General features: G+C 52.2%; 1 protein-coding gene across 1 annotated transcript; it reads left to right on the top strand.

The window, feature by feature from the left end:
• Positions 1–16,517: 16,517 nt before the first annotated feature.
• Positions 16,518–19,147, top strand: LOC135308312 (uncharacterized). The gene is made up of 6 exons (XM_064433253.1): positions 16,518–16,592; positions 17,232–17,339; positions 17,542–17,601; positions 17,690–17,788; positions 18,253–18,418; positions 18,949–19,147. Exons 1-6 carry the CDS (start codon positions 16,574–16,576, stop codon positions 19,145–19,147), a joined length of 651 nt encoding a protein of 216 aa, XP_064289323.1. The 5' UTR covers positions 16,518–16,573.
• The last annotated feature ends 248 nt before the right edge of the window (positions 19,148–19,395 follow it).

Below are 19,395 nucleotides of genomic sequence, written 5' to 3'. Positions count from 1 at the left end.
CTTCATGCTTAGAGACTGCCACATGCCATTGCAAAACTGCAGACAGCAGCGAGAAGGGGTCTAATTTGCAATTAAAAGAGCCTAGCTGGGGAAGGAGATGGATCCTTACTCAAATGCCACCTGGGCGGTCAACGCTCATCAAGCACGGAGATTGAGATAGCAGAAATTATCAGGGAACTCGCATCCCAATACCAGGTTCCCCCTACCATCAGCATTCACAGCTTGCCAGGAACCACATTGTCCAGTGCAACTTGGAGAAAGATGACATCATGAATGTGTTTGACTATGAAAAGAACAAGAGTGACGCTGCCTCGAGCAACAGAAAGGGTATAAAACCTGACTGTACTGGACTGCCTTAGTGAACAGAGCGGGTCTGATGCGATAGAGGTCGGATCAGTGTTCACCCAGTGTCCATCCAGGCTCAACGCTGTCCCTTTGATTGTGGATCTCCAGACTGTATATCAGTCACACAATAAATGATATACATATATTTATTATTATTAAATTGGCTTGATCAATTTTTATCTATAACAATTCCAACCACTTGACATTTTGCTGTGTGTAATGGAGACGGGAACTACAAGTTTCCTATTCATGCACAATTTGCTGTCTGAGAGCACTCAGTTCTCAAAGTCACAGGAGCTTGCAGGTCTGTGTCTGAGATGACTTTAAAAACAAAAACAACCTTTATGTGCTACACCTGTATATCAAAACTTCATAATAGAAATCACAAGCTGATTCTGCTGTTGAGTGGATTAATAAAACCACAAAAAACTAAAGCACAACCGGGACCTCTTGCTGGAGAGAGAGAGAGTAGGGGTAGGGGGAAAAAGGAAGAGGGGCCTCCAGAGTCAAAGATCGAGTTCTCATAGAAGTATGATCAATGCTCCATTTACTGTTAGTTTCAGGGTACATTTATATGGTTCCAGGGTTCAGGCGACATGGGAAAGTATCTGATTGGTTAACAAAGCACTTATACCTAAAAGAAAGACTATTTCTTAAACATATCTTGGTCACGTAGCTCAGCTTGTCAGCAATATCAGTAGAACATTTTCTCATCCTCTGCTAGAATCTTCAGACCATGTACTTTCACATCTTCTTCAGTTGGCAAACTTTCTCAGGCTGGCTGTCCAAGGGCAGCAAGCTTCTGCTATCAGGCACATACCCGAAGTGTTGGCAAGCATGCTTCTAAATCCACAGAATGTCCATTGGTTTTTATCTGCAGGGTTGTGCACATAGGCCACAGCATCTGCCCAAAAGGCTCTCTAACAGGGACCAAATAAAACAGGAAAACAAAACAACCACCAAGAAAAACCAAAACCAACAGAAAAATCCCCACAAATCCAGAAAAAGATAAAAATCAGGTGAAGGAGGCAGAGATCCAAGAGCAGCAAATGGGCAGAGCAACTACAGAAGTGCAGAAAGGAAAGATAATAAGAAAGGAGAGATAATAAGTGGCTACGACACCAAAGTAGCCAGGGGATCTGAGATACTGTTCTCACCCTTCTGGAAACATTTTGACACCAAATTATCTGAAAATCAATGGTGATGATTGTGATAATGGGAATCTCCACGTTTAGCTTTCATATATGCATTGTGTGTGAGTTCTGTTTTCCTTGTGAAGTCGCATCATCTGGCAAGGGGGCTATTCTGTCCAAAGAAAAACACTGCAGCGGAAAAGAAGGCCAGCTTGGAAAAGATTAAAAATAAGAGGTAAAAATAAAGTAATTTTTAAAAATATGTTGTTTGGTTGGTTTGCTGTTTGTTCATGGGTTTTTTATCTGTCTTAGAAAGCAGCCCCTCAGATGTCAATGCACACAACAAGTCCTTTGTAACGGGCTGTCTTTGCAAAAAATCTGCCAATTTTGTTATGCAAGGCAGAAATAGTTTCCCTTGGGCTACAGCTGGAAGGCTTAGAAATGTGTTCCAGAAACTCAGAATAGGACAGCGTCTGAGCAACACAATTTAATGTCATGGAGTGCAAGATGCAAGTTACCCAATGAAGTAATCAGAGTATTCAAATGCCAAGCAGCGGGAAAGGGCTGTGCATTGGAAAGATAGGAAGAAAACACAGAGGCAGGATGGACAAGTTTCCCAGCCAAACCAGACCAGAAGCACTGGGAGCACAAAGGGACACAGCCAGGAGGCCCAGCAGCTCCTTGCTGAGGACCTACTTCATGCAAGAGCTGGCACTCAGAATATTAAATGAATTAAAAATAAAAGGGTGGGGGGAGGCAGCAGTGAGGTGTCCTCAGAGGTTCAACTCTGCACTCTGCTTCTGTCACCAACATTATCCAAGTTCCTGTGCTTGTTTTCCTGGAGAATTTGCACTCAACAGAGCTTCAGTGCCTTTGATCAAATCAGTCTTAAGAGCAGCTTGGGGCTGGTCAGTCATTTAGATGTCAGCACTGACTGGGGTCCAGGCAACAAAAGAACATTCGCTGCAGGCTACCCATACAGCTTTTCATCTTAATGAGCACAAAGCCTTTATTTATGCAAACAGATGGATATTGGGTGGATTTTGCACCATCAGGCCAAGGCACAAGGCTCTGGATCTACACAGCACTTTGGTAAGGAGGGGAACACAGGTGGGGACAATCCAGGCTGTTAGCAGTGCCCCCACCCCCTGATTAGGGACAGCACAATTGCTTTTAGAACTCCTTAACCAGCTGGTGAAAAACTGATCTTCTTTTCATGCCCCCTGCATACTGACAGGCAAGTTGAACAGAAAATCTGCCTCCTCCTTCATTATCTCTGAGCACCAAAGCAAAGAACCAAGAAAAAAAAAAAAGCCAAAAATACCCCAACCAACTAAAATACAAATATTTTTTGCCCGGTCTGTTTTTTTTAAGAGCTTTATAAGTCTGACTAAGCCAGTGCTGATATAAGAGTGTCACATGTATGTGCCTTCCACAAAGTGTGGGACAGCTGCTGCCATGCAATGGTGGGTGCAGGGTCAGACCCTTTACTACAGACTTACCCTGCCTTCCTGAGGGACAGAAATTCATCTGTTAGAATCCCTTGGAGCTTCTGGAGCTGCTCTTGGCCCTCCTGTGGATAACTGGGCTGCTGTGGAGCACTGGAGAACTTTCAGCTTGGTACCCATGTATGGGGGCCTTCAGAATCGAAGCAGCATCTTCATGGGCCACCAACAGACTGGAAACGAAAAACCACCATCAGAAACCTGTGAGATGGAAAACTTTGGGCAGTTTCAGATCAAAAATCTCGATGGCAAAGAAGAACTTTTTCACAAGGATTCCAGTAGAATAAATGACACAGGTGTTGGAGCAACAGCCAGTGCCCACAGCAATAACAACTCCTTGGAATAAAAGGCAGTGCCCACTGCAAAGACATTTCCCTGTCCTGTGGTCTCCACAAACCACACATGAACATGGCACTTTTCCTGAGTGCTTCCCAAAGCTTCTCTGCAAGAAGCACTGGAGAAGTGCATGGGGCAAGAGTTCTCCAAGTGCCAGGCTGTTGTGCAGCAGAAAAGATCTAAAATATGAAAGATTCTAGCAACCCAAATAAATCCATCCTTTATGGCTTGCAAACACTCCAGTGAATCTCAGTTACTTCAGGGCAAAAACAAACACAGGGAAAACTTTCCAAAAATATGGTTTGAAGACAACATTCCTGGTTGTCTGCCCCTGTTTGTGGGACAAGAGGTTACAAGCTGCCCAGCTGAAGAAGAAAAGGAGGATCTACACTTCCCTGTCATATTTTCCTACTGACAAAGGAATTAAGACCAAGAATTTGGGTAAATGGAGGGATAAGACTGGGGTATGGATGTGGTTTTATATCCTAAGATACTTCATTTGCTAAAATAGAAGCACTTTGTTGTACATGGATCTCCTTGCTAAACCTCTTTGTCTTCAAACTCCCTTCCTCCATGGCAGAACTGAGCAAGCTCCATATGTCAGAGCTTCAAGTGAAAAGCTCTGTGATGAGTTATTTTTAATGGATCCATTTCCAGTCCGTGGGGTTGCTGTCATGAGGAGCTCAGGTGGCTTTTTGTTGAGATCAAAATCAATGAGCCATTTGTCCCAGCTCCACCTGTCCTGAGGCACTGCTGGCTCCACTGTGCCATTTCTAAATGAAAACAGAATCTCCTAAAGAAGCCAAGCTAAAATCACGAGGGAGTAGTCACGAAAAATAATTTTGGTAGTTTGCTGGGTTTTGATCAAACAGCTACCAGCATCCCAATGTCCAGGCTACACTAAACAAGGCTCTTTGCTGGTAAGCAGCCTTTCAATTGGTAGTGTTTCATACCCATGCAGAAGAACACAAAGCCACTTTCACTGTAGAAACATGAGCTGCAGCTATGCAGTGAGTCGTGTTCAGTAGCTGACCTGCTGCAGTAGTTTTGAGGCAGTTTTAGGCAGGAGATACTGCCATAAAATTTCACAAGAAAACTATCAAGTATCTAAAATAATGCAGTATTATGGTTTTTTTCTACCTCCAATATTGCCAGCACATAGCTTAAGAAAGAAAGGAATTTACCAGCCACCAGAAATGAAAAACATTAAAATGAAAAAAAGGGGCTTTTAAGGAAATCAGAGTGATGGCCACCAGTCATTTTCCAGCTTTGCAGGATTTCAGTTCAAAGTCAATCTAAACAAGCCAGCATATGTCTAGCAAGAAGGAAATCACAGTTCAGGTTTGCTCCTGCACTCAAGCTTTCCTATATCAAACATGGATTGTATTCTTTTCCAGCTCTCCAGAGAGGAGAATCCACATGGCTTCTGAGGGTGCTGATTAGATGAGGGTTTATTGGGGTCCCAGCCCCAGGTGTAACATGGTTTCAGAGGGAGAAGGGGGAAAGGGAAAGGGAGGGGGAGAGAGGGCGAGCCTAGGGGAGAGATGGGCCATGAGAGAATCTGGTCTTCCTCGCACAGCTTAAGAGGGAAATTCAATGTAGGTGCGAAATAAGGTTTGGGCCAATGGGATTGCAGATCCATGAGACTTCAGGAGAGGAACACAGCTTGGAATAAACCATATATTTTTGAGGGGTACATTTTCGAGACAGAGCATACCATTTGAATAAAAGGCAACACCACAATAGATTAGTAAGATAGATGATAGATAGATAGATAGATAGATAGATAGATAGATAGACAGACAAAGCAGATAGAGATATATGAACGCACTTGCCTGTATCACTTTACAAAGAAAGGGATGGGGAAGTGACAGGTTATTCTTTTCCACACATGGGAAACTATCTTTTTCCCAGAAAATCAGCTTCCTTCTTTTGTGACGACTAGGGTATCTGAAGACCCCACCAAGAAGGCCCTGTGATGCCAATGGCCTGTGCATCCAGCAAGTCAAGAAAGTAAGGCCTGCCTCTTAATACTTCAGTGGTGTTAAAGAGGTTTATTCTCAGTTTTTGGTGGCAACAGGAACGAACTGAAGCCACTTACTGTAAAATGCCTGCACAAGCACCAGTGCAAATCACTGCCAAAGGAAGGATGAAGCCAGTCCCACAACCACAGCCCAAGGAGCCAGAGATCCTCCTTCAACCCTGGCTGCACTGAAGCCCCACTGACTGCCAAGAAGAAAAGCGCCCTACTGAGAGCAAGCAAACTTAACCCTCTGGCAGGACACAAATTGAGAGGGAAATAATTTAAAATCCCTACACCACCAGACACACTTCCCAGTGAGAAGGGTTGGAACACTCTGCCCCCCAGCACTTCCCCGGCAGGCAGGTTCACAAAGGTGCTGGGAGCTAAGCTGTGCCCTGCGAGGGAACAGAGCCAGCCTCCCTTCAGTGGGAGAAGGCGCGGCCTCAGCTGTAGCCCCGGGTGCCTGCGGTGGCCCAGGGCACGGCCATGGCTGTCAATGTGTTGGGCTGCAGCACAGGGCAGGCCGGAGCTCAGCAGCCTCAGCAGAGCCCAGGGCCGCGGCCCTTCCCTGCCGGGGCCCGAGCCTGGCCCGGCCCGGCCCGGCCTGAGCAGCCCGGACTGGCCCAGGGGATGGGCTGCGCCCGCCCGCTGTGCCCACAGGCTGGGCCCAAGCCTTTGCAAGAGGCTTTCTCCCAGCTTGGCAAAACCTCGGCCAAGTGTCCCTGTGCTGTGCTGAGAAGAGTAAAAAACCCCCTCAAATTTAACCCTGCTGCCCAACGCATGAGGGATCCCTGCACACCTTAGGAGAGGCCATCCATACTCCTTTGTGCCTCATAAGGGATCCCTGCACCCCTCAGCAGGGACCCCAAAATATGCCTGTGAGCCCCTGCCTGGCTCCTGCCTGCCCACACCGTGGTCATCCACAGCTGCTCCTGGGCATGGAGCTTGGTCAGTGCTGGTGCCAGTTGGGCTTTGCTGCTGCTACCACCCAGACATAGCTGTGAAAACTCAATTTCTTTATTTGAACATAAAATATAGGCCAAGCCCTGCCCAGGCAGACAAGGGCTACCCACCTTCAGTCCTGGCCGGGGAACAGGACCAGGGGGCTCAGGGGGAGAGCGTCTCATTGAGGAGGGGTGGGTTTTGGGACGGCCTCATGATGGGGATGCAGCCACGGCAGGGCAGATAGGGGGGGAAGTGAAGAGCTGGGATAAACTATTATGTTGTCATTGCCTCTGTTTTTAGGTGCGTCTTCTGAACATACACAGGAGCACCTGTGAAGAGAGGAGGTGTCTGAGGCCCCAGCTGCCAGTGGCACACAGGGACCCTCGTGCACAGCAGGGCCCAGAGCTGGCAAGGCTCCCCAGCACGGCTGGAGCTGCTGGCACAGCTGGGCCCAGCTGGACAGCTGCCCCTCAAGGCCCCGGCCAGCAGGGCACGGCTCTGGGCAGGGTCCCTGGCCAGGAGCGGGCCCCAGAGCGCCTCTGCCTTTCAAGGGCAACCTCGGCCCTGCTCTTTCTCCTCCCCATCTTGCTCTGCCTCTGCCCCGTGCCCCTGGGGCTGCTCTTGGCCAGGCAGCCTCAGTGGGAGCCAGCCCTGGCTGCAGCCCCAGCGGGGCCCCCAGGACAAGGCCTAGCAATTGAGAGGCCAATGGAAGCACTGGGCAGCAGCAGAACCCTCAGCAGAATTATTTGGAGAACCATGGACTGGCCACAACTCCATTGCAGCCTCCCTGTGAATGTTTCCTGTCTGCATTAGATCTTCATAACAAGCTGTTTCAGGAAAAGATGAAGAAAGCACTCACCATTTTCTCTTCCAGTAAAAATTAATTTGGACCCAGCATAAGATGAAGATAAACTCCAAAAAAAGCAGGCCTGCCATTAACCATGCCCAGCAGCCTGCTCCCTTACAGAAGCCCCTTCCGAGGCCCTTCTGGGTATCGGGCAGTTGTGTTGTGGTGCCGGCTGCATCTGTGGGAGCAATGGGGAGCGTGAGCCCCTGCTGTGCTGCACTGCTGAGCTGGCAGCACGGTGGATATGGGCAGGACATTCTCTGTTTCCCCCAGAGCTGGGGCCTGCAGACAACTTGCCGGCCCTTGGCACAGGCTGTGCCAGCCAACAAAGCCCAGCAGGCCGGGAGGAGAGCCCGGGGGCAGCGCAGCTGCTTGGGCAGTGGCTGCTGCCAGGGACACGGGCCAAAGCCATCCCTGAGCAGCCACTGCCAGCCCTGGCCCTCCCTGCCCCGTGACTGCTCCCCCAGCTCTGGGGGACAGTCAGGCCCTCTCAGGAGACACTGGAGGCATCACCTGCTGTGCCAGTGCCTGGAACTGCCTGTTCTCCTGCAGAAGAGGCTGCCACTGAGCCACTGCTTCTTCCTGGATCAGCCACCTTCTGTGCCAAGTTTTGGGTAATCGCTGGAGAAAGAAAAGGGACAGATGGATCAGATGGGACAGTTCCGCATTGGGGAGGTGTCATCTTCAGAAGCTAACACTGGTGAAAGTCATGGACAAGGATGAGGAAATCAGATGAGCTTTTGGGATTGGACAGGCCCCTCCCTTCTCCAAAGCACCACCCCTCCTGATCTGCCTGTAGACTGGGAAATTGTAGAGGATCTCAGGGTGGGCATGGCCTATGGTGCAGTTTGGGCACCGTGTCAGCAGATGCCAAATGCCTTCCTGCAGAGGCTGGGCAGAAGCTGCAGCCAGGCCAGGCTGGGAAGCAGCCCTGCAGGGTGTGAAAGCAGCAGCGGGGCAGCGAGGCTGCCATGGATCCCTTCCCACTGTGCCGGGCACGGAGTGTCCAGATGTGCAGCCAAAGGCACCGGCTGCTGAGTCCCAGGGGAAGCATGAGGGAAATGCACCCAGCACAGCATCTCTCCAGGTCACTCATCATCTGGCCCAGATGTTTTGCTGACTCCAGGAACTTACTGTCTCCTCTTTGGTACTGCCTGTTGGAGGACCTTAACAGTATTTCCAGTTCATGTGGATGGATCCCACAAAAATAGGACTCAGCCTGCGGTGTCAGCAGGGACACACTACTCACCCCTTCCATGGGAGCTGGGATTGTGTGCAGCATCCAGCCCTGGGGCTTGAAAAGTCCTCCCTGCAGACACACCTGTAACTCAACAGCCAGAGAAGCTTCTGTCACCTTGTTCTTCCAGGCTTACAATAATTTTTCTCTGAGGGAAACTGGTGAACTAACCTGCAGAAATTCCCAAGGGCTCCAAATCATCTTCCATCCCCGCTGCTGGAGAAGCCATCCCAGCACCCTCACCTAGAAGGGAGCACAGATCAGAAGTGTTTCCATGGTGTACTGGAATCTCCTTCTGCCCTAGGGATCTGGGCACTGCAAGGGAGGGAAATGCACTGACCATGGCGTCTCACCTGTGCACTCATCATCTGGTCCAGATGTTTGGCCGCCTCCAGGAATTTTTTGTCTTCTGTGTCTTGGGTCTTGTCTCTTCAAGGACATTAGAGAAAGGTAGTTCCTCTTCATGAGGATGGGTCGGATAAGGCCATGGGAGCCAGATGTCAATGACAATGACCAAAGCAGTACCAGGGGCTGGGGAGCTATGGCCTTGCCCCGGTCACTCTCCACACTATTTCCTAGCTCTGTGAAACATCCTTGGAGTGGAAACTGAGGAAGCCCCAGGCCCCTTGGGTCTCCCTCCCTCCCTCCCACAGAGGAAACCCTCCCTAAAGCCCTTAGCAAAACCATCCCCAGCGCTTCCCGGGGAGCAGGGAACACTGTGCCGGGAATGGGAGCCAGGCTGCCGGCTCACCTCCTCGCCGCGCTTGCAGCGGAGCAGCCTGGGCAGCCCTGGCAGGCAGGGCCACGGCCAGGAGCAGCAGAAGTAGGAGGCGCAGAGCAAGGGCCATGGTGCCTTGTCCTCTGCCAGTCCCGCAGCTCTTGCTGCCACCGCTGTCCCGACACCGCTGTCCCAACGTCAGCACCGCTGCTGCCACCGCCGCTGCTGCCGCAACAGTTGTGCTCAGGGACTGACTGCTGGCTCCTTGTGCTGCTGTGCAACCACGGGGCTCTGGCACCTCTGGCACCTCAGGGCCTGCTGTGAGCTCATGGCCAGGGTGCAGTTGTTTCGGGAGCTGGATCTGCCTTCTTCGGGAGGGAGCTCATCTTGCCCAGCTGCTCTGCCCAAGAGCTGTGACACAGTCCCAGCCCAGCTGATCTCACAGGTTGGGACATGAAGGGATGGAGAGCAGCTCTACCAAGGAATTGGGGTTGCTGCTAGAAGAGAGGTTGGACATGAGGCAGCCATGTGCGTCCAGGGGAGAGTGCCCAGCAGGTTGAAGGAGGTGATTCCACCTCTCTGCTCTGGTGAGACCCCACCTGGAGTACTGTGGAAGAGGTTTTATAGTGACCTCTGTGAGCCATCAAAAAGTTTGATAAGAGGATCCATGCTAACCCCTGAAAGAATTGTCTTCCAAGGCTGTTGACATAGAAACCAAGAAAGAAACAAGGATAAATAACAGAAACCTGCAACTCCCTATTTCAATGAGTATTTCATTTGTATCTCGTGACCAATGAGTAAAGTATAAACTTAAGAGCTTTGTAAGAATGGAGAAAAAGCATGCAGGCTAGAATAAAAATAGGGTTTGAAGCCTTCTGGAAATGGAGTGTGTTGCTTTGTAGTGTCTCGGTCTCTCCCACGACAGAGTACTGCATCCTGCTCTGGGTCCCCAAGGCAGGAAAGACACGGTCCTGTTGGATCTAGTCCAGAGGAGGGACAAGATGCTCTGAGGGCTGGAGCCCTTGTGCTTTGGAGACAGGCTGGGAGAGCTGGCAGTGTTCAGCCTGGAAGAGAGAGGACTCCAGGGACACCTGATTGCTGCCTTTCAGGGCCTTCTGGGGGCTTGTAAAGAGATGGGACAGAATTTTTAGTAAAGCTTTTTGTGACCAGACCGAGGGTCTTTTAATCTATAAGATGGTCGATTCAGACTAGATGAAAGAAACACATTTTTTACACTGTTGATTTTGAAACCCTGGCAGAGGTTGCCCAGAGATGTGGACCTCTATCCCTGCAGACATTCAAGCTCCTGCTCAGAGCAACCTCACCTAGTTCAAGCTGTCCCTGCTCACTGCAGGCCATTGGGACAAGATGGCCTTTAAATGTCCCTTCCAACCCAAGCCATTCTGTGCTCCTGTTCACCGTCAAAGCAGTGCTGCATTAGTGCTGGGCTGATTATGCTGGCACCTGTATTTTGGTACTTGTGCCATTTAGCAATTGGCCACGAGAGGATTGATGGGCTGGACAGTGAAGTCTGCAAATAACACACAGTGTGCTCAAGGAGAAAAAGGAGAGGAACACGGCTTCCAGTTCAGATAAATGCCAGCATTTTGCTGCCCATTCCTGGTTAGAGAAATAAAGGAATGTCCTGAAGATCCCTTCATGTGGGTTCGTAATTGGCCGTATCAGTACTTGTGTTCTGTAAAACAGGTAAGTTGTTACAGCTTCTTGCCCCATTTATCCCTGGATAAACCCCAAATACTGCATTGCTCCTTTTCTACTTTCTTCCAAGTCAAGGCAAATTTTGTTCATTACTGAGTGGGACATTATTCATCTGTTCACAAGCAAATTCCTCTTGCCACTCTCACAATGGCAAGACTGCTTTGTTGATTTGCTCTAATCAGACTGTAATTAAGGCCTACCTCTCACTAGAATTAAAGCTGATGCATTGGGAGGCAAAGTGTTCAGTCATTTCTCTTGGAATCTGGCACTGTAGACAGTTGTTCTGTAACTAAATGACATCTGAAGACAGGTGTAGTCTACCATACTTCTGGCATACTAGAAGTGAGAAAAAACCCTTTGAATCAGGATTTTATCCTTTCTTCCTCCACCTCCTCCTCCCAGGAATTTTAATCTCTGAGGTCTAAGCTCTTCAGCTGCCTCACAAACATTGTTTTAACTCAGACAGGCGTCCATGCATTGAGCCACAAATCAGGACCGTGGTGTGAACCTTGAAGCAATGTGAGTTTATAGCACTGAAAATAATAATCCAATACCCAGGTTAAGCCAAGCCTATTGGTTATTTCCCAAATAACTCTACCTATCCTCAGTGATGTTTCAAAAACGATCATTGTAAAAGCTAGGAGCGGGGAGAGAGAATGTTATCAAAATTAAAAATACAGCTTTCTGAGATCTTTATATTCCTATAAAAAAGAGTCCAAACTGTTCATCTATGGAACATTAACTAAGAAGTGAACAAAAGACTGTCAAAATTACTGCTTGGGGAATAAAAAACCCATAAATAAAAACAAGCTTAAATGTAGATAATAAGTAAACCATCATGCGGAGAAAAAAAACAGACCTGCCAAAACTAAAACCAATAAGGCTGTTTCGTCTGTCTTAATAAAATAAAACCTGAAAAGAATCAGAGATTCTCAAGGGCATTACTTTATATAGAAACTTCCTGGTATTGGGAAAAACATGAAGGAAAGTGTAGCATGCAATTCACAGATGTAACCTAGAATTTGTTAGTGGCTTTGTTGCAGAATTTCTGAGAGGAGACTGGAAAAGCATAGGGGTTGATCAGACCACGTGTGGGCATTTACAGCAGTCTGAGGGATTTACAACTGGAGGGAAGAAAAGCAGCACACAATTCCTGGGACAATCTCTTTGCTGGCTGTGGAGTTTTTGACAGTCTGTCCCCTGGGGCTGGGGGAGCTGTCACGGGGCAGGGAGGGCCAGGGGTGGCAGTGGCTGCTCAGGGATGGCTTTGGCCCGTGTCCCTGGCAGCAGCCACTGCCCAAGCAGCTGCGCTGCCCCCGGGCTCTCCTCCCGGCCTGCTGGGCTTTGTTGGGTGGCACAGCCTGTGCCAAGGGCCGGCAAGGTGCCTGCAGGCCCCAGCTCTGGGGGAAACAGAGAACGTCCTGCCCGTATCCACAGTGCTGCCAGCTCAGCAGTGCAGCACAGCACGGGCTCACGCTCCCCATCGCTCCCACAGATGCACCTGGCACCACAACACGTCTTCCCCATTCCCAGAAGAGCCTCAGAATGGGTTGCTGTTGAGGAACCCTCTGTTTGCATGTGATAAGGGCAAGTTTGGCTATCTGTTTCTGCCAGGAAATAATTTGGAAGTGCTCAACTGAACCTTGAATCAGAGCTTCCCCACTGCAGTTCAGGTCTTTGATTGTAATTCAGTCCTAGCAGTCAGTTTTATACCCCTCCCCTTATTTTCTATTGTTTTACCATATTTTATTACCAATGGGTTGCTCCGTTCTCCCCTGTGATGTTGGTTTTGCCCCACTTGTCCATCTCCCCAAAGACCTGCCCTTTTGTTCACTGTTCCTCCTCCCATTGCATGTCAGTCCCTCTCCAAGCCTGCCCCTTGCTCTTGAAATTTTCCTATCAATTTTGTATCCTTCGGAACCCCATTGGTTTGTTTAAGTTCTTCCCCTCCCCTGTAATCCCCAATTGGTTTAAACCTTGTATTCCCCGCCTGGTGTTCCACCCTCAGTCTCTCCCAATTGGCTAAAGATTGGATCCTCCCCTGGGACCTTGCCAAGTCTGTAAGTTGGTGTATGCCTTTAATGCAGTGTTGGTCTGGCCCTGGTCGTCTGTAGAGTAATCGCCTTCGGAAAACATAGAGCAGACCTCACCCCGTTCCTTCTCCCTACCCTCAGGGCAGTCCTACCCCCAAGGCAGTCCACCTGTGCTGTAGAGCAGCTGTGCCCTGCAGCCAGAGCCCAGATTCGACAGTTTTCTGGGGGCGGCCCAGTGCCACTGTGGGTGTGGGCAGCTAGTGGGGCTGAAGAAATGGGGCAGCACAGCACTTCCCAAATCAGCTCTTCTGTTGAAGTAGAGAGAGGCAGCTGTGACCCCAGTGTCCTGGTGGTAAGAGCAGCAAAGCCCAGCACTGGCAAAAGCACTGGCTGAGCTCCATGCCCAGGAGCAGCCGTGGATGCCAGCTCTGGGCTCTGCTGTGCAGGAGGGTCCCTGTGTGCCAGTGGCAACTGGGACCTCAGCCACCTACTCTCTACACAGGTGCTCCAGTGCATATTCAGAATACAAGCAGAAAAGCAGAAGCAATGAGAACTTGACAGTTTATGCCAGGTCTTCACTTCTGCCCCTATCTGCCCTGCTGTGGCTGCATCAACATCATGAGGCCGTCCCAAAACCCACCCCTCCACAACGAGACCCTCTGCCCCTGAGCCCCCTGGTCCTGTTCCCTAGCCAAGACTGAAGGTGGGCAGCCCTTGTCTGGCAGGGCAGGGTTTGCCCACATTTTATGTTTAAATAAAGAGTTGGAGTTGTCACAACTATGTCCAGGTGGTAGCAGCAGCAAAGCCCACCAGGCACCAGCACTGGCTGAGCTCCATGCCCAGGAGCAGCCGTGGATGGCCACGATGTGGGCAGGCAGGAGCCAGGCAGGGGCTGCTGTGCCCAGCAGCGGGGCCCCGAGGGGATGGGGGAGCCCATGCTGAGCATCCCTGGGCTGAGGGCACATTTCCTTCTGTGCCACCATCTGGGCCTGGACCCCGTCCAGGGGCATGCCCAGGAAAAGAGGGAAACCACCTAGAAAGTGCTTGCCTTGAGATCAATGGAATGAGGCTGGACTCTGAAGGAAGTCCTTCATAGCCTGAGGGGTGAGCTCAGAGCCCAGAGACAGAGACTGAGCCTGTGGCACCCGCAGATCTCTTATGAGCAGAGGGGCCATTTGCCCCCAAGCCTCATCTGTTCCCCCAGGGCCACGTGGTGAGCACACACAGAAGATGGCTCAGCCCTGTTGCTGCTCCCTGAGTCTTATGTTTCGGTCCCTCTGAAGGCATGCAGGGGCTTTGGATCATCTCTGTGCTGTGCAAGAGGCTGGGGGCCCCCAAAAATTGTGCAGGGAATTTACTGTATGTGGAAAGGTGTGCAGGGGCCGAGGGACACCTGTAAGTTGAGCAGGGGTCTGGGGTCTCTTGTGATGGCACACAGGGGGATTTTAGGATGGCTGAAGGTATAGCCTAAAGTGTGCAGCTCCCCTGATGGCCTGTGTTGCATTACTTTTGTAAGCTATGGCATCAAGTCCTCCACTTTTGAAATAGGGGCCAAAGGCCAGCACAGCGCACAGCACGGACTTGGTAGGAGCGGGGCAGGGCTGGGGCTGCCTGCAATAGTGGGAATGGCCAATGTGAGCTGAATTTTGGACATGACATTGCTTTGGCATGTAGAACCATGAAATGTCTCATGTGTCCAATATTGTATAACTCACTTCTTGTGAAAAAGAATTAGATTGCACATAGCTACCAGCAGGGACACACTCTCCTTGCTGGAAGGGCACCTCTTGAGATCCATTCCCACAAAATTCTGCCCCGGCCATGAGGTCACAGCAGGCTCAGGGGTCACAGCAGGCTGAGGACACAGCAGGCTCTGAGGTCACAGAGGTGCCAGAGGTGCCAGAGCCCCGTGGTTGCACAGCAGCACAAGGAGCCAGCAGTCAGTCCCTGAGCACAACTGTTGCGGCAGCAGCGGCGGTGGCAGCAGCGGTGCTGACATTGGGACAGCGGTGTCGGGACAGCGGTGGCAGCAAGAGCTGCGGGACTGGCAGAGGGCAAGGCAGCATGGCCCTTGCTCTGCGCCTCTTCCTCCTACTACTCCTGGCCGTGGCCCTGCCTGACAGGGCTGCCCAGGCTGCTCCACTGCAAGTGTGGCGAGCAGGTGAGCCGGCAGCCTGGCTGCCCTTTCCCGGGACAGCGCTCCCTGCTCCCCAGGAAGCGCTGGGGATGGTTTTGCCTGGGGCTTTAGGGAGGGTTTCCTCTGTGGGAGGGAGAGAGCCCCCACGGGGCCTGGGCGGCTCCAGCCACCACCCCAGGGATGTTACACAGGGCCTGCAAAGAGGGTGGCGAGTGACCAGAGCCATTCCAGAGCTCCCCAGACCCCTGTGCACCTTTGGCCTTGTCCACTGACATCTGGCAGCCAAGGCCTTACCCGACCCCCTTGCAGTGCCCAGTTCTCTAAGGCAGAGGGGAATCTCAGCACACCATGGAAATGGTTCTGATCTGATCTGTGCTCCCCTCTAGACGAGCATGCTAGGAAGGCTTCTCCAGCAGCTTGGCTTAATGAAGATTTCCAGGGTCTTAACTCTCCAGCAGGTATGTTGTCAATGTTGCTAAAAGAATAATCATTGAGAACCTGGCAGGAAGCAGGTGACAGGAGCTTCTGTGGCTGTTGAGTTACAGGTGTGTCTGCAGGAAAGACTTATCAGGCTCCTTTCCTGGTTGCTGCACACAAGCCCCGCTCCCATGGCAGGGGTGAGTAGTGTGTCCCTGCTGATGCCTCAGGCTGAGCCCTTGTTCTGTGGGATCCATTCACCTGAAATGCAAATACTTCTCTTAAGGTCCTCCGAGAAGGCGGAACAAACCTATAGGAGACAGGAAGTCCCTGGAGGCATCCAAACACATGCACAGGATCGGGAGTGACCTGGAGAGACAACGTGGTGGGTGCATTTCCCTCATGCTTCCCCTGGGACTCAGCAGCCGGGGGCTTTGGCTGCACATCTGGACACGCCATGCCCGGCACAGTGGGAAGGGATCCATGGCAGCCTCGCTGCCCCGCTGCTGCTGCTGCTGCTGCTTTCACGCCCTGCAGGGCTGTTTCCCAGCCTGGCCTGGCTGCAGCTTCTGCCCAGCTTCTGTAGGAAGGCATTTGGCATCAGCTGACAGGCTGCCCAAACTGCACCATGGGCCATGCCCACCCCGAGATCCCCTGCAATTTCCCTGTCTCTGAGCACATCTGGAGGGGCAGCTCCTTGGAGGAGGGAGGGCCCTGGAGCGGCCCCAGTAACCTGGTCTTTCTCCTGGATCTTATCCATTACTGAGACAAGCATTGCCTCCTGAAGATGACACATTCCCACTGGGGAAGAGCCACACTTGATCCAGCATTGCCTTCTCCTTTCTGCAGACATGGAACGAGAGCCTGTGCTGAAGGCTGAGTTTCCCGGAGGAAGCAGTGGCTCCATGGCAGCCTCTGCCTCAGGAAGGGAGGCGCTGCCAGGCACAGGCCCAGGAGGTAATTGCTGTGCCTCTGGGCCTGAGCCCTGCTGAGGCTTCAGATGTCCTCTCTGCTGCCTGGCAGTGCGGGCACACAGCATTACCTGACCCCCTTGCAGTGCTCGGTTCCCTATACAAGGGGATCCCAGCACAGCATGGAACAGTTCCCATCTGTGCTCCTTTCTAGACTGGGAACGTGACTTCCATCACTGGGAAACACTGTTAAAGCACAGTTTAAGGATGTTGGAGCTTGGTGATGGTAGGTTTTCAGCAACTCTTTGCTAACAGAGCAATCATTGTCCAAGTGTAATCATTGTCCAAAGTAATATTCCTCTGTCATTTCCCTTAAGATCCTCTGAAGTTTGATGGATTCTGGAAATCCTGGCCTCCAAATTTCTACTCTTGTACCCAACAGTGATCCCACAGGATTGCTGTCAGTGGGAGGAAGGAGCATTTAGCTGTCCATCTTCCTCCCATGGGCAATGTCACTGTGTCTTTCCATGTGCTTTTTTGCAGCCAGGGAGAGGGCAGAGAGGGAAGGGGCCGGGCCCAGGGCTGTGCCCGGGGGCTGAGCCTTTGGCAGCTCTTTTGCCTGTCCCAGGGAGCCTGAGCTACTCCTGCTGCCACTGCCAAGCCCTGGCCCTGCCCGTGGCTGGGTTTAGAGCTGCTGGCAGCTCCAGGGAGTCTTTTCTGCCCCGACTGCCCTGCAAGGGGCTCCTTCCATGCCAGTGTGGGGCCACTGCAGGAACGTGGTCCCCCTGCCCCTGCTCCTGAGTGGGAGGCAGAGCTGAGGGAGTGCCTTGGAGGGCACCAATCACCCAGGTGCCCTTACTGCCACTCGGGCCTGAAGGAGAATCTTGTACAGTGTCACAGGAGCTGTTGTGTCCGTCCTTTGCAGGTGAACCTGATGATGAAGACGATCCTGATGACGAAGATAATACTTTTGATGAAGACGATCTGAATTCCCAACCTGTACCCATTACTGAGCCTCTGAGAGATGCTGAGGGTAGGTCAAGGTCTTTCCCCCTGGGAGAGCTGCCAGCTCAGAGCCCAAAGCTGGGCCGGGGGGGCAGCGCTGCAGGTGCCAGCACAGAACCAGGCACGTGTGTGCCCTCACCCTGCGCGATCCCCTCACCGCTCCTGCGGCTCAGTGGTGCCCGTGCAGATCAGCAGAGATGGCAGAAGCTTCTGTGGCTGTTGAGTTACAGGTGTGTCTGCAGGGAGGACTTTGGTGGGTGTTGCACACAAGCCCCGCTCCCATGGCAGGGGTGAGTAGTGTGTCCCTGCTGACCCCACAGGCTGGGACTTCGTTTTGTGGGATCCATTCCTGGGAAATGGAACTCTGTTTCTCTTAAGGTCCTCCAAGAAGGAAGAAGAAACCTACAGGAGCTCGTAAGTCCCTGGACCATTCCAAACATCTGGAACAAAAACGGAGTGGTGTGGACAGCCAGAGTGGTGGGTGCATTTCCCTCATGCTTCCCCTGGGACTCAGCAGCCGGGGGCTTTGGCTGCACATGTGGACACACCGTGCCCGGCACAGCGGGAAGGCATCCATGCACCACAGGCCATGCCCAGCCTAAGATCCCCTGCCATTTCCCAGTCCCTGAGCACATCTGGAGGGGCCGCTCTTTGCAGGAGAGAGGGCCCTGGAGCAGCTCCAAAATCCTGGCCATTTTCCTTGTCCTTATCCATGTCTTTGACAAGTGTTACCTGGAAGAGAAGGGCACAGCATAGAGGAATTACGGCATGCAGGCTCAGGGGGTTTGGGTACTGAGCAGTCCTGTGCCAAGGGGCAGCAAAGTGCCTGCAGGCCCCAGCTCTGGAGGAAACAGGGAGTGAGGACGTCCTGCCCGTATCCACCACGCTGCATTTCAGCAGTGCAGCACAGCATGGGCTCACGCTCCCCATTGCTCCCACAGATGCAGCCGAGACCTCAACACATTCTGACTACACTTGGAAAAGCATGATAAGAGTTGTCTGCTGGGGAACACCTTGTTTGATTAAGTTGATGGCCATTGTGGCTGGTGCAGCACTGTGCCTGCTTTTGTGCTCTGCTGGAATCTGGTATTGCTGGACGAGAAAACGGTGAGTGTTTTGCGATTCTCTGCCTCAAGCAGCTTCCTTTAAAGGCTGCTCATAGTCAGGGAATATTCCCAGAGAGTTTGCAGTGGAGCTGTGGCCAGTCCCTGGTTCTCCAAATAACTCTGCTGAGGGTTCTGCTGCTGCCCAGTGCTTCCATTGGCCTCTCAATTGCTGGGCCTTGTCCTGGGGGCCCGGCTGGGGCTGCAGCCAGTGCTGGCTCCCACTGAGGCTGCCTGGCCAAGAGCAGCCCCAGGGGCACAGGGCAGAGGCAGAGGGAGGTGGGGAGGAGAAAGAGCAGGGCCGAGGTTGCCCTTGAAAGGCAGAGGCGCTCTGGGGCCCGCTCCTGGCCAGGGACCCTGCCCAGAGCCGTGCCCTGCTGGCCGGGGCCTTGAGGGGCAGCTGTCCAGCTGGGCCCAGCTGTGCCAGCAGCTCCAGCCGTGCTGGGGAGCCTTGCCAGCTCTGGGCCCTGCTGTGCACGAGGGTCCCTGTGTGCCACTGGCAGCTGGGGCCTCAGACACCTCCTCTCTTCACAGGTGCTCCTGTGCATGTTCAGAAGACGCACCTAAAAACAGAGGCAATGAGAACCTGAAACTTTATCCCAGCTCTTCACTTCTGCCCCTATCTGCCCTGCCATGGCTGCATCCCCGCCATGAGGCCGTCCCAAAACCCACCCCTCCTCAACGAGACCCTCTCCCCCTGAGTCCCCTGGTCTTGTTCCCCGGCCAGGAATGAAGGTGGGCAGCCCTTGTCTGCCAGGGCAGAGCTTGTCCCATATTCTATGTTTAAATAAAGAATTAGAGTTTTCGCAGCTATGTGCATGTGGTAGCAGCAGCAAAGCCCACCCAGCAAAAGCACTGGCTGAGCTCCATGCCCAGGAGCAGCCGTGGATGGCCACGGTGTGGGCAGGCAGGAGCCAGGCAGGGGCTGCTGTGCCCAGCGGCAGGGCCCCGAGGGGATGGGGGAGCCCATGCTGAGCGTCC

Source organism: Passer domesticus, chromosome 9, assembly GCF_036417665.1.
Source record: "Passer domesticus isolate bPasDom1 chromosome 9, bPasDom1.hap1, whole genome shotgun sequence".
Lineage (NCBI taxonomy): Eukaryota > Metazoa > Chordata > Aves > Passeriformes > Passeridae > Passer > Passer domesticus.
This window is presented reverse-complemented; position numbering and strand designations above follow the sequence as displayed.